The sequence below is a fragment of the Salmo salar genome, chromosome 01 (genome assembly GCF_965601325.2).
Source record: "Salmo salar chromosome 01, fSalSal1, whole genome shotgun sequence".
Taxonomy (NCBI): domain Eukaryota; kingdom Metazoa; phylum Chordata; class Actinopteri; order Salmoniformes; family Salmonidae; genus Salmo; species Salmo salar.
In genome coordinates this window covers 153,897,735-153,911,541 of record NC_138291.1, presented here as the reverse complement: position 1 = coordinate 153,911,541, position 13,807 = coordinate 153,897,735, and the positions used below count along the sequence as shown (strand labels likewise).

Below are 13,807 nucleotides of genomic sequence, written 5' to 3'. Positions count from 1 at the left end.
CCAGAGATTCGGATACATATGTTTCCATAGCCGCCGTCTCCTCCTGTGACAGAGGATACACGTGACTCCTGGGAAGTGCTGCGTCTACCAGGAGATTTATCGCACAATCCCCCCGTCGATGGGGTGGTAGTTGAGTCGCCTTCTTCTTACAGAAGGCGAGAGCCAAATCGGCATATTCAGGGAGGATTCCATAGTTGCACCTATGGAAACACCTACACACCTCCCTGAGTACTGATGTGACCATCCCTTGAGAGCCCTCTGTTGCCACGAAATAGTGGGGTCATGATAGGCCAACCAGGGAAGGCCCAACACCACTGGAAACGCAGGAAAATCAATCAGGAAGAGACTAATTCTCTCCTCATGACCCTCCTGCGTTATCATACATAGTGGAGCTGTGGCCTCCCTAATCAGCCCCGACCCTAAAGGCCGACTATCTAAGGCATGTACAGGGAAGGGCACATCAACAGGAACAATAGGGATCCCTAATCTAAGTGCAAATGAACGGTCAATAAAGTTCCCAGCTGCGCCTGAATCTACTAGCGCCTTATGCTGGGAATGCGGGGAAAACTCCGGAAATTCTATACACACACACATGTGCGCAACAGGGAGCTCTGGGTGAGTCGAGTGCCTACTCACCTGGGATAATCCACCAGTGCCCTGCCTGCTGCCTCGACTCCCTGGGGAACCTCCCCAGCACCGACCAGCAGTGTGCCCTCTGCGGCCACATGTGGTGCAGGAAACGGCCCCCCCTCCGGTCACCCTCAGAGCAGCACCTCGGAGGTGCTGGGGGATGGAATGGACGGGCCCCGATCCGGACATCCGCTGGTGGCCAACAGGTTATCCAGCCGGATGGATAAATCCACCAGCTGGTCGAGGGTAAGGGTGGTGTCCCTACATGCCAGCTCACGACGTATGTCCTCACGTAGACTGTACCGGTAATGGTCGATCAGGGCCCTTTCATTCCATCCTGCGCTGGCTGCCAGGGTCCTGAAGTCCAGTGCAAAGTCCTGTGCGCTCCTCATCCCCTGTCTAAGATGGAACAAACGTTCCCCCGCCGCTCTCCCCTCAGGTGGATGATCGAAGACCGGGTGAAATCCTCATAGTGGACCAACGCTGCGCCTTCTCTCCCCCATACGGCGTTGGCCCACTCAAGTGCTCTCCCCGACAAACGGGAGATGAGGGCGTACACGCTCTCATGTCCCGAGGGAGCCGGGTGGACAGTCGCCGGGTAGAGCTCCAACTGAAGCAGGAACCCCTGGCACCCGGCAGCCATCCCATCATTGGATGCGCTCGGGAGCGAGAGCCGAATCCCACTGGGTCCAGGTGACGGAGGGGTGGACAGCGGTGTGGGTTGGGGTGAAGTGGATGGGGGTGTGGGAAAACCCCCTCTCTCCCATTGCTCCATGGTGTGCAGCACGCGATCCATGGCTGTGCCAAGATTTTGGAGCATGGTCACATGCTGCTGGACGCGCTCCTCCACCGGTAACGGAGGACTGGGTGTACCTGCAGACTCCATATTTAGGTGCGTGTTTCTGTCAAGTGTCAGTGTGCAGCAGGTAGGACGGAGTCAGGCGCAGGACACAGAACTGAGTAAAAAAATGTATCACAAAATAATTCCACGCAGGGAAAATACTCCAGCTCACAGAAATAGCGAACACATAACAATGAATAAAACCATGTGGGAACCAGAGGGTTAAATAGGGAATAAATAATAATGTAATTGAAACCAGGTGTGTACAATCAAGACAAAACAAATAGAAAAAGAAACGTAGATCGGTGGCAGCTAGAAAGCCGGTGACGTCGACCGCCGAACGCCGCCCGAACAAGGAGAGACACCAACTTCGGCGGAAGTCGTGACTGGAATAGCAGCTTACAAAAGTTTCAGCTTTTATTGCTAGCATGTCTTACTTGCTGAAATTGTTTTGTATTTTGTATTATTATTATGTTGTTTCCAGTAGACAAGTTGCGAGCCATAACTGAACATCATGTTCTTGTGAACTGAGAGCCAGTGCTTGACGTTCTGGAGAACCCAGCCTAGAACAGCTGGAGTTGAGGTTACTTGGGGACTGACTGGTCAAGAAATACCCTGGGGTAAACACACCGATGTTGATAGGCTATGTTATTCATCAATACAATTGCAGTGATGACCAGCATTTTAAGAGACAAATTAAAATAGTAAATAAAAATAATTGCCATTATACTGAACAAAAATATAAACGCAACATGTAAAGTGTTGGTCCCATGTTTCATGAGCTGAAATAAAAGATCCCAGAAATGTTCCATTCACACAAAAAGCTTATTTCTCTAAAATGCACAAATTTGTTTACATTTCTCCTTCAAGCTAATCCAGCCACCTGTCAGGTGTGGCATATCAAGAAGCTGATTAAACAGCATGATCATTGCACAGGTGCACCTTGTGCTTGGGACAATAAAAGGCCCCACTAAAATGTGCATTTTTGACACAACACAATGCCACAGATGTCTCAAATCTTGAGGGAACATGCAACTGGTATGCTGACTGCAGGAATGTCCAACAGAGTTGTTGCCGGAGAATTAAATGTTCATCTACATCTACAATAAGCCGCCTCCAAAATCGTTTTAGAGAATTTGTCAGAACATCCAACCGGCCTCACAACCACAGACCACGTGTAACCATGCCAGCTCAGGATCTCCACCTCCGGCTTCTTCGCCTGCGGGATCGTCTGAGGATGGGGAGGGGTGGTGCTGAGGAGTATTTCTGTCTGTAGTAAAGCACTTTTGTGGGGAAAAACACATTTTTATTGGCTGGGCCTGGCTCCCCAGTGGGTGGGCCTGGCTCCCAAGTGGGTGGGCCTATGCCCTCCCAGGCACACCCATTTCTGCGCCCCTGCCCAGTCATGTGAAATCGATAGATTAGGGTCTAATGAATTTATTTAAATTGATTGATTTGCTTCTATGAATTGTAACTCAGTAAAACCTTTGAAAGTGTTGCATTTATATTTTTGTTCAGTATAAATACAAAAGAAGTATACCTCAAAGGCTACTTCCCACAATGTAAATTAAGACAAAATCTTGGGGAATCTGAGGTGAGGGAAGTGAGAGAGAGTTCTGGAGCTCTGTAAGAGTCTGGTTCAGATTATTACAAGTCTCCCTCCCTCCCACTCTCCTCCTCACAGCACTGCTGTCTGGACAGAGTCTTCTTATCTGAGACTGTACAGTGTGCTGGCAGTTTGTGAGCTTGAGAGATTGATATTGATTGACAGACACAGACACACAGGACCAGACAGAGAAATACGGACAGTGTGGACCTCGGGCTGGCTTTGATTTTGGTCGTGCATTAGTTTGAAGGTACTTCCGCTTGTCTCCTGGTTTTGGATTTTTTACATTTAAGACTGCAATGCTTCCATTCTACCTCTTCACCCTGTTTGGTGAGTATAGAAAACAAATGTACAGTGAATATGTGCATGTTTTTATACATGCAGTGGCGCTTGTTTTAGTGTCTGTATGATTCATCCATCTTCTCTCTTCTCCCAGCCACAGTCCAAGCCCAGATCCAGCACTTGCCAGGCTCCTGTAGCTTTGAGTCCAGCACCTGTGGATACACATCAGACCCAAACTTTTTAAGCTGGACGCTCAACAAAGATGGTAGGAGACTTTGAAAAAGGTTGAAGACTATCCCCTTTAATAACACTGACAAGTGCCTATAATACAGTAGCTTCCCACTACGCACAGACCTCAATTCAACGTCTATTCCACATTGATTCAACTACATTTTATTGAAATTACATGGAAACTACGTTGATTCAACCAGCATGTGCCCAGTGGGTTATCCCCCTTAATTAAAGTGCTTGAAATACTTGTTGCTTATTGAAAACATGAGAAGACTGTCCTCTCTTCTATACAGAGTAGTGCCTGTAGTAGTGTCTGTAGTAGTGCCTGTAGTAGTGCCTGTAGTAGTGTCTGTAGTAGTGTCTGTAGTAGTGTCTGTAGTAGTGCCTGTAGTAGTGCCTGTAGTAGTGTCTGTAGTAGTGCCTGTAGTAGTGTCTGTAGTAGTGTCTGTAGTAGTGCCTGTAGTAGTGTCTGTAGTAGTGTCTGTAGTAGTGCCTGTAGTAGTGTCTGTAGTAGTGTCTGTAGTAGTGTCTGTAGTAGTGTCTGTAGTAGTGCCTGTAGTAGTGCCTGTAGTAGTGCCTGTCGTAGTGTCTGTAGTAGTGCCTGTAGTAGTGTCTGTAGTAGTGTCTGTAGTAGTGTCTGTAGTAGTGTCTGTAGTAGTGTCTGTAGTAGTGCCTGTAGTAGTGTCTATAGTAGTGTCTGTAGTAGTGTCTGTAGTAGTGTCTGTAGTAGTGCCTGTAGTAGTGTCTGTAGTAGTGTCTGTAGTAGTGCCTGTAGTAGTGCCTGTAGTAGTGTCTATAGTAGTGCCTGTAGTAGTGCCTGTAGTAGTGCCTGTAGTAGTGTCTATAGTAGTGCCTGTAGTAGTGTCTGTAGTAGTGCCTGTAGTAGTGCCTGTAGTAGTGCCTGTAGTAGTGCCTGTAGTAGTGTCTGTAGTAGTGTCTGTAGTAGTGCCTGTAGTAGTGTCTGTAGTAGTGCCTGTAGTAGTGCCTGTAGTAGTGTCTGTAGTAGTGTCTGTAGTAGTGTCTGTAGTAGTGCCTGTAGTAGTGTCTGTAGTAGTGTCTGTAGTAGTGCCTGTAGTAGTGCCTGTAGTAGTGCCTGTAGTAGTGCCTGTAGTAGTGTCTGTAGTAGTGCCTGTAGTAGTGCCTGTAGTAGTGTCTGTAGTAGTGTCTGTAGTAGTGTCTGTAGTAGTGCCTGTAGTAGTGCCTGTAGTAGTGTCTATAGTAGTGCCTGTAGTAGTGCCTGTAGTAGTGCCTGTAGTAGTGTCTATAGTAGTGCCTGTAGTAGTGTCTGTAGTAGTGTCTGTAGTAGTGCCTGTAGTAGTGCCTGTAGTAGTGCCTGTAGTAGTGTCTGTAGTAGTGTCTGTAGTAGTGCCTGTAGTAGTGTCTGTAGTAGTGTCTGTAGTAGTGCCTGTAGTAGTGCCTGTAGTAGTGTCTATAGTAGTGTCTGTAGTAGTGCCTGTAGTAGTGTCTGTAGTAGTGTCTGTAGTAGGTCTAGTTGTACTAGTTGTTGTACTTGTTGATGTGGTTTATGCAGTTGTTGCTCTGATGTAGAGAAAGTGGGGAGAGAGAGAGCCATCTGGACTGCGTTTCCAGCACACATCTGGAAACAGTGAAATAACAGATTTAGGCATTCACAGCTCTCAGATGTGGTTCTTAGTAGTACTATTATATCCCAGAATGATCAAAGGACACATAAGAATGCAGATTAGATTTTTTTATGACACCTGCTATATGTAATCATTATGTTTGCCTTAATTAAGACAGGGACTACTATATGTAATCATTATGTTTGCCTTAAGACAGGGACTACTATATGGTAACTGTAAGCAGAATGTGTCTCTTCCTGTTTTTGTCTATTACTTGTGTCCTGTTGTGGCAGACCGTCCACCCTCCTTCCTCTTCATCATCTGGTTCCTCTCTTCCTTTTTTCATCCATCCTTCCCTGCCACTGTCACCCTAGGCATCCTTTGAAAAAAAGCCTAATGACAATGGATTAAGTAGGTCCTGTTATACTCTCTTCCTCTCTTTCTGTTTTCATAGAACATCTAGTCAATCTGTTTCTCTGTTCTCAGGGTCTTTCATCTCAGTGGACCCAGGCCTAGAGGACCAGGATGGGCAGGAAGACATGTCAGAGGGAGAGGAGAGGTCAGAGGGGGTGGGCAGAGCAGTTCTGCTGGGCCCATCCATGGAGCAGGAGGACTGGAGCTGTCTGAGGCTGGTGTACCAACTTTCCGGATCAGGCTTTCTGCAGGTCCAACAGCGCAGAGAGGGCGAGAGCTTCGACCGGGCCCTGTGGAGCACCCAGACTGCCTCCGACAGCTGGCTCATCTCCAGCATTGACCTCCAGAACAGCACCGAGCCGTACAGGGTAAACAACACACCCTCAGGAACATGGGAGGCACATACACACTGTTAAAATGTATGGGCTAATATAAACACTGCCACACTTAGGTGGAGGAATGGGGCCTTGAAAATATTCTAAAGAGCCCCCCAAAAGATAAACATAGATAAGTCCAAACATGAAATGACATGCATGTACTGTATCTGCTGTTCAATCTCCGGTCTGGTCTGATAACTGCTGCTATGTTTTGCATGTGACATCTTAAAGGTGCTTCCTGCTGCACTCAACCCGACTGGTTTGATAGAAATAAGGGAGCATGATAGAAACATGCACTGCACACAGGCAGTCAGGCACGAGCATTACAGTAACTAACCATGCACTTGACCTTGAACCTGCCTGGGGGGACCTGCCTTAGCTACACTCACTTGGGAGCTGGGAACTGTGCCATTAGCCTATGGTGGTATAGTCTATATGTCGTACATTCCCACCCAACATAATGGGGCACAGACATACTGTACAATACCTTCATATCCCCTCCTCATTCATTACCGATTGAGGGCTATTACTGAACATCTGTTTCCCATCAGATTGCCATTGACGGCAGACCTGGTGAGAACAAAGGCAGTAGTGTGGCCATCTTTGAGATACGCATCAACCCTGGATACTGCTTAGGTCAGTGAGTCACACCCATATCATATACCCTCGAGATTTGTAAGACTTTGAAAGTGACTGACATCATGCACAAACACACACAGGTACGTATGAATGCACACACACACGCATGATGACAACATAATGACTCATTCCGTATCACTTTTCATCCAACAAAACATGTTCATTATGTGACGATAACATTACAATAGTCACATTTATATTTTATCTAGTGTATATGAAATGTTGATGATATATAATGTATGTGCTTTCCTCTTTTACTCCTTTTATCATCTGCCTGTTTAACTTGCTCTATTTACTATAATAAAATATAACAAGAAGGTTTTAATGAGAGAGGGCCCTCGGTCCGCTTCCTCACAGTGAAGTGTTGTATTCATGGTTTACTCTCCTGTTGTCTCAAGAGTGTGACTACGAGGAGTCCCACCTTTGTGGCTACAGAAACCAGTGGAACACCAATGTCAACTGGTACAGGGGAGGAGGAGCTGCCCGGGACACTCAGAGCAACATACCTTACGTCCACACACAGCACAACGGAGCAGGTGAAGCCTTAGCAACTCACACATTTAAATGCTAGTCGATGTATAGCAGATATCGCAGCTCAACACTCAAAAAGAATATACAACTGCTCAACACAGGCCACAAGCAAATGACACAGCCAAAATGAACAAGAACCACACAAATAACTCAATACAGTATTAACATTCAACAGAACAACGGCATTTCGTACATTCAGCAGGAGACACTCAACTGGCCTCCTGCTAAGTTCACAAATACATTTTTTGTTTTTTCATATGGCAGCAGAATGCCAAAATATTGTAGCTTGAGGAAGTACAATGGACAATAGAATCTAGGAAGTTTGGTTGGTATCATCCATAATGGCTTCAAGTTGAAAATCAAAGCTGCCATTGCCCTCCCCTCCCAGGTCACTACATGTATGTGGATTCTGTGTACGCCAAGACATTCCAGGAGGTAGCCAAACTGGTGTCTGCTATGACAACGGTGCCCATGTCGGGCTGCCTAAGCTTCCAGTACCAGCGGGGTGAGGAGCGAGGGAACCTGTTCTCTGTCTACACCAGGGACCAGGCAGGCCAGTACCAGGAGCTGTGGAGAGCAGACCCAGAGGACCAGAACCTCAATGACTGGACTGCTACCACCTTGGAGTGGATACCTGTGCAGGTGGACATCAAGGCCCCGTTCCCTCTGCAGGTCAGTGGGGTGCAGATGTTTTCACAAGGAGTGCACATTGGATTTACATTCTGATTGAATACTTTGTACAGTGAGCAGCATGTTCACTTCTTCATGTGTTGGTCTGATCTGCGGATGTTCGATGAGTGTGATTGTATGTGTACACCTGCTCTCTCCAGGTGGTGTTTGAAGTCACGTTCAACAGCCCCAGAGGGGGTCACGTGGCACTCGATGATATTGCCTTCTCTCCTGAGTTCTGTAGTGCAGAGACAGGTGGGTCTGGTTGGTCCCTCTCCTCCTGTTTCCATCACACAGTAGATTTACATTTTACTTTACATTAACTCTCATGACTGATATGGATGGAGTTAAAAGGTAAAAGAGGAGAAAAGCATTATGTTAAAGAGTATTGGGCTGCAGCGTCCTAATGTGTCCCATCTGTGCTACAGAGCCAACATTTGATCCCTCCATTGCCAACTGTGACTTTGAGGTGGGTTTCTGCCACTACACCCAGGATCAGATGGAAGGATCCCCATGGAAGAGAGTGTCAGTCAAGCCCAACATCTACAGGACTGGGGACCACACAACAGGGGCAGGTCAGAGATGATACAATGTTGATCACACAAAGATACGAGAAGCGCAATGAGTAAACAAGAGATTGTTTCTCTAGCTGCTCCTGCTGACCATTTGCAATGCATTCAATTTGACTTTGGTAAAAACCTGAAGCGTTTCAGGTGTCAGAAAGACCAGTGCCTGGTGCAAAGTGAAAATGTTCCATGGCAAAACGATAGACAGGAAACAGAGCTGCCAAAGACAATAATAAGAGTTATTTCTCTCCCCACAGGGTCCTTTCTTCTAGCTCACTCTCGGCTGAGTCCACGTGCTGGCTATATTAGCCGCCTGCTCGGGCCTCCTCTGCCCGGCAACATGAAGTACTGTCTGAGGTTCCACTACTCTCTCCGTGGATTCCAACAGACAGACCAGGCTCTCACCGTTTACCTTCAGGATCAGAGTGGAATCACACAGGACAGGATATGGACCCAGAACGACAAGTCCAGAGGTGTTTGGATAGCAACGGACATCACCTTCCAGAGTCCACAGGCTGCAAAGGTAAAATGTATTAAAATATATTAACCCCCTAATGCACACATTTTGGTGGTTTTGGTTCCATCTTATTTTTTGGAAGATTTAGGCTTTCTGATAATGTATCAATATAAGAATTTAAAAAAAACTTTTACCCCCCCACACCCAGAAACGCTGTGCCATAAGGGTACTAAAACACCAAGGCAAATCGGATATTTTCAGAACACTTACATTTCATTGCCTCTCTAACCTGATTCTGGAGTCCATTATTCCTGGCTGTCACTTAGGTGACAGACCCCCCCCCCCCCCACACTGTCAGATGGTATGATTCTAACACTTCGATTAGGCTACTTTCACTGATAGAATGTCCCTGTGTCCATTACCTGTGAATATCAGTAGATATGTTGGCAAAAACATTGACCAAGGCCATAATTTTACATAACTTTATTGAGCATGATATTGCCCTGAAAATTAGCCTAACTGCACAACGTTGCAAATGTTTTGAATATATAACAACAAAATATGTTCAAAACCTATCAAATATGCTAATTTAGAGGTCCCTACACAAGGACATATGTTTTTATTGTCAAGTTCTCTCTATTTAAACATGCAAAATGATGAAATGTATTGCTCACACCATGCACTCACATCGCACTGCTTCCTGAAAGAAGGCCCCTGCCCCAATTGAGACATCACACCAACTTCTGCATCTCATTGGAACTTTTGCAGACATGATATCACATATTGTCATGAATTTTAAAATAATGCCTGAGGGCAATGATGTGCAATAGAGGGTTAATTAACCCCAGTAGAGGGTTAATTCCCTCTTTAGTTAGTCAGTTGTTTTCATTCCTCGTCACAATTGATATCCTGTGCATGCCCTGCCTATAATGTTTTATATGTACAGTGGGGGAAAAAGTATTTGATCCCCTGCTGATTTTGTATGTTTGCCACCTTACAAAGAAATGATCAGTCTATAATTTTAATGGTAGGTTTATAGGAACAGTGAGAGACAGAATAACAACAAAAAAATCCTGAAAAACGCATGTCAAAAATGTTATAAAATGATTTCCATTTTAATGAGGGAAATAAGTATTTGACCCCTCTGCAAAACATTACTTAGTACTTGGTGGCAAAACCCTTGTTGGCAATCACAGAGGTCAGACGTTTCTTGTAGTTGGCCACCAGGTTTGCACACATCTCAGGAGGGATTTTGTCCCACTCCTCTTTGCAAATCTTCTCCAAGTCATTAAGGTTTCGAGGCTGACGTTTGGCAACTCGAACCTTCAGCTCCCTCCACAGATTTTCTATGGGATTAAGGTCTGGAGACTGGCTAGGCCACTCCAGGACCTTAATGTGCTTCTTCTTGAGCCACTCCTTTGTTGCCTTGGCCGTGTGTTTTGGGTCATTGTCATGCTGGAATACCCATCCACGACCCATTTTCAATGCCCTGGCTGAGGGAAGGAGGTTCTCACCCAAGATTTGACAGTATATGGCCCCATCAAATGATGCGGTGAAGTTGTCCTGTCCCCTTAGCAGAAAAACACCCCCAAAGCATAATGTTTCCACCTCCATGTTTGACGGTGGAAATGGTGTTCTTGGGGTCATAGGCAGCATTCCTCCTCCTCCAAACACGGCGAGTTGAGTTGATGCCAAAGAGCTCCATTTTGGTCTCATCTAACCACAACACTTTCACCAGTTGTCCTCTGAATCATTCAGATGTTCATTGGCAAACTTCAGACGGGCATGTATATGTATTCTTGAGCAGGGGGACCTTGCGGGCGCTGCAGGATTTCAGTCCTTCACGGCGTAGTGTGTTACCAATTGTTTTCTTGGTGACAATGGTCCCAGCTGCCTTGAGATCATTGACAAGATCCTCCCGTGTAGTTCTGGGCTGATTCCTCACCGTTCTCATGATCATTGCAACCCCACGAGGTGAGATCTTGCATGGAGCCCCAGGCCGAGGGAGATTGACAGTTATTTTGTGTTTCTTCCATTTGCGAATAATCGCACCAACTGTTGTCACCTTCTCACCAAGCTGCTTGGCGATGGTCTTGTAGCCCATTCCAGCCTTGTGTAAGTCTACAATCTTGTCCCTGACATCCTTGGAGAGCTCTTTGGTCTTGGCCATGGTGGAGAGTTTGGAATCTGATTGACTGATTGCTTCTGTGGAAATGTGTCTTTTTTTACAGGTAACAAGCTGCGGTTAGGAGCACTCCCTTTAAGAGTGTGCTCCTAATCTCAGCTCGTTACCTGTATAAAAGACACCTGGGAGACAGAAATCTTTCTGATTGAGAGGGGGTCAAATACTTATTTCCCTCATTAAAATGCAAATCAATTTATAACATTTTTTACATGCATTTTTCTGGATTTTTTTGTTGTTATTCTGTCTCTCACTGTTCAAATAAACCTACCATTAAAATTATAGACTGATCCTTTCTTTATCAGTGGGAAAACGTACAAAATCAGCAGGGGATCAAATACTTTTTCCCCCACTGTAACTGAAACTGTTGTGTTGGGGGCTTTGAAGTTTGTTCAGCCTTACATAGCTCATATCTTTGACATATTTTTTATTCTCAGTCCTTTGGTTTGGCTCCAGCTTTGTAAGCAGCAGCAGTTAGACAACAAGGTTTAATACGTTTCACATAAAATGAAACAGGATGCCGAAGTCAGTAGTCAGAGATTCTCCTCACTGGTTTTTCTTTGGAAACTCTTTTGCCCTGATAAAACATGCATTATTTGTTCAAAATCTAAACATTACCCTATCACAGTTAATTAAATAGGTGTAACTCTGTCTGCAAATGCATTATGCAGTTTTCAGAAGCCATATCCTCTGAGAATGTATGTTGTTGAAGACTTTGCCCCTGCTGTCCAGGTGGTGTTTGTCAGCACATGTACAAACTTCTGGGACTGTGGTTCAGTTGCTCTGGATGACATCAGTGTGAGCCTCGGGGACTGTGATCTTACAGCAGGTAACTTCACGCTCACTGATGCCCACAGGATCTCTGGGAGTTATAGTGTCTCTGTGATAAACACATTGTCCCTTGAGAGTAATTGTGGGTGTCCATCTGCAGGTTTACTCCTGTCTGTCAATGGGCACTGTAACTTTGAGATGGGTCACTGTGGGTATATTCAAGACAAGGAGGGTGATATGGGTGACTGGGTCCTGGTGAGAGGGCCTACCCCTACCTCCTACACCGGGCCGAAGGGAGATCACACCACAGGAGTCGGTGAGTATCCAATGCCCTATAACATTCCTTAAAAAGAGTAATTGTGACATCATTGTAGTCTGTTTCCATGTTATACTGTGATAGTTGGAATTTGACCCTGTGAAACTCTGTTAGGGTACTACATGCACATTGAGGCGTCTAACATGCTGCCTGGTCAGAATGCCCGGTTACTCTCCAGTCCTCTGAGGGGGTCCAGTGGTCCTCAGTGCCTACGTTTCTTCTACCAGATGTACGGCTCAGGCACAGGTGAGCTTAGCATCCATCTGAGACAGGATGGAAAGGATGTGTTGCTATGGAAACACACTGGAGAGCAGAGCATCACCTGGCTGAAAGCAACTGTGGAATACCAGAGTGACCAACAGCATCAGGCAAGTGGTGAAAAACTTCACTTCTCCTCTACCCACCAACCCCAAATTACAACAATATATTCAGGCAACGATTTGAAGAATTAAAGCACCCAGTCCTATTCACATGTGCTCAGGCTAAATACGTTTTTACTGAGCATCATTTGTTGTCCTTTTTCTCCTATTGATCTAGGTTGTTTTTGAGGCCATCAGGGGTTCCTCAATAAGGAGTGACATAGCCATCGATGACATTGTGTTTGAAAGTGGACCATGCCCAGGTATCTGTTGCCCTATTAATGTTATACAACCTCTACAAACATGGATTGTGTTGAATTGTTTTGCTTTGTGCAATCTTTCAACTCATGGCTCATTTTATTTTTCATCCACAGATATTGAAGTCAAAATGACCCATTCCCCAGGAAACTCAAATGACATTGAGTGAAGGAGCAGAGGACAGGAAGAGTGCTGAATAAAATGCATGCATCAATACTATGCTGCACATACGGACAAAAATGTACACAAACATATTTTTACATTTTATTTTGCCGGTGTACTAATAGCACCGAATCGTTTTGCACATATTGAGGTCAAACATAAATGCCTCGAATTGAGTAAAAGAGATTCTGCATTTACAACCAATCAAATGATATCACTGTACACATTTTTAATTATCAGTCACACCTGACCCTACTTGCTCTTTGTAGAGAAACTGGTAGTAGTCAGTCAACATTTTCCAAGCAATAGAGGCTGTGTTGTATTCAAAATAATATGCATTAGATTAATGCTGAAATAAAGACGGATGCTTATTCAACATGCGTGTCCTTGTCTTGATCTTATTTATTACATTTTTTATTTAACTAGGCAAGTCAGTTAAGAACAAATTCTTATTTACAATGACGGCCCACAAAAAGGCAAAAGGACAGGGGCTGGGATAAACATTTTTTTTAATAAAATATAAATATAGGACAAAACACACATCATGACAAAAGAGACAACACTACATAAAGAGAGACCTAATAAAACAACATAGCAAGGCAGCAACACATGACAACACAGCATGGTAGCAACACAACATGACAACACTACGTGATCAGCAATAACAAAGCATGCTTTTGTCTTATGACTTTGTCATAATTTTTAAAGGTCTACAAGAGTATTGGCACATTTTATAGAACTATAGCTAATATTTTAAGAATATTTGGTATTGGTGCACCTCTTACTGTATTCTGACTGCCACTATCTGGAAGACAGAGATACTTCATTACTGTAATGAACTCTCTTTGCTGTAGGCATGAAACATAGGGCGTTACTGACACCTAGTGGACATGAGCTGCATGTTGTTTTCTTGGTGAACTACGCTACACGTGA

At 44.9% G+C, this 13,807-nt stretch overlaps 1 protein-coding gene across 1 annotated transcript; it reads left to right on the top strand.

Annotated features, from left to right (window-relative positions):
• Positions 1-3,135: 3,135 nt before the first annotated feature.
• On the top strand, positions 3,136-13,250 carry LOC106566689 (MAM domain-containing protein 2-like). Its single transcript, XM_014134978.3, has 14 exons — positions 3,136-3,407; positions 3,514-3,624; positions 5,660-5,955; positions 6,516-6,600; positions 7,002-7,139; positions 7,523-7,806; positions 7,965-8,058; positions 8,232-8,378; positions 8,627-8,892; positions 11,741-11,837; positions 11,940-12,095; positions 12,210-12,463; positions 12,633-12,717; positions 12,829-13,250. The coding sequence occupies exons 1-14, from the start codon at positions 3,377-3,379 to the stop codon at positions 12,879-12,881; spliced, it is 2,097 nt and encodes a 698-aa protein (XP_013990453.1). The 5' UTR covers positions 3,136-3,376; the 3' UTR covers positions 12,882-13,250.
• The last annotated feature ends 557 nt before the right edge of the window (positions 13,251-13,807 follow it).

Coding starts and splice junctions, on each gene's coding strand:
- LOC106566689 (XM_014134978.3), top strand. CDS start 3,377: ATGCTTCCATTCTACCTCTTCACCCTGTTTG. Junction 7,807..7,964: donor AGGCCCCGTTCCCTCTGCAG/GTCAGTGGGGTG, acceptor TGCTCTCTCCAG/GTGGTGTTTGAAGTCACGTT. Junction 11,838..11,939: donor GGACTGTGATCTTACAGCAG/GTAACTTCACGC, acceptor GTCCATCTGCAG/GTTTACTCCTGTCTGTCAAT.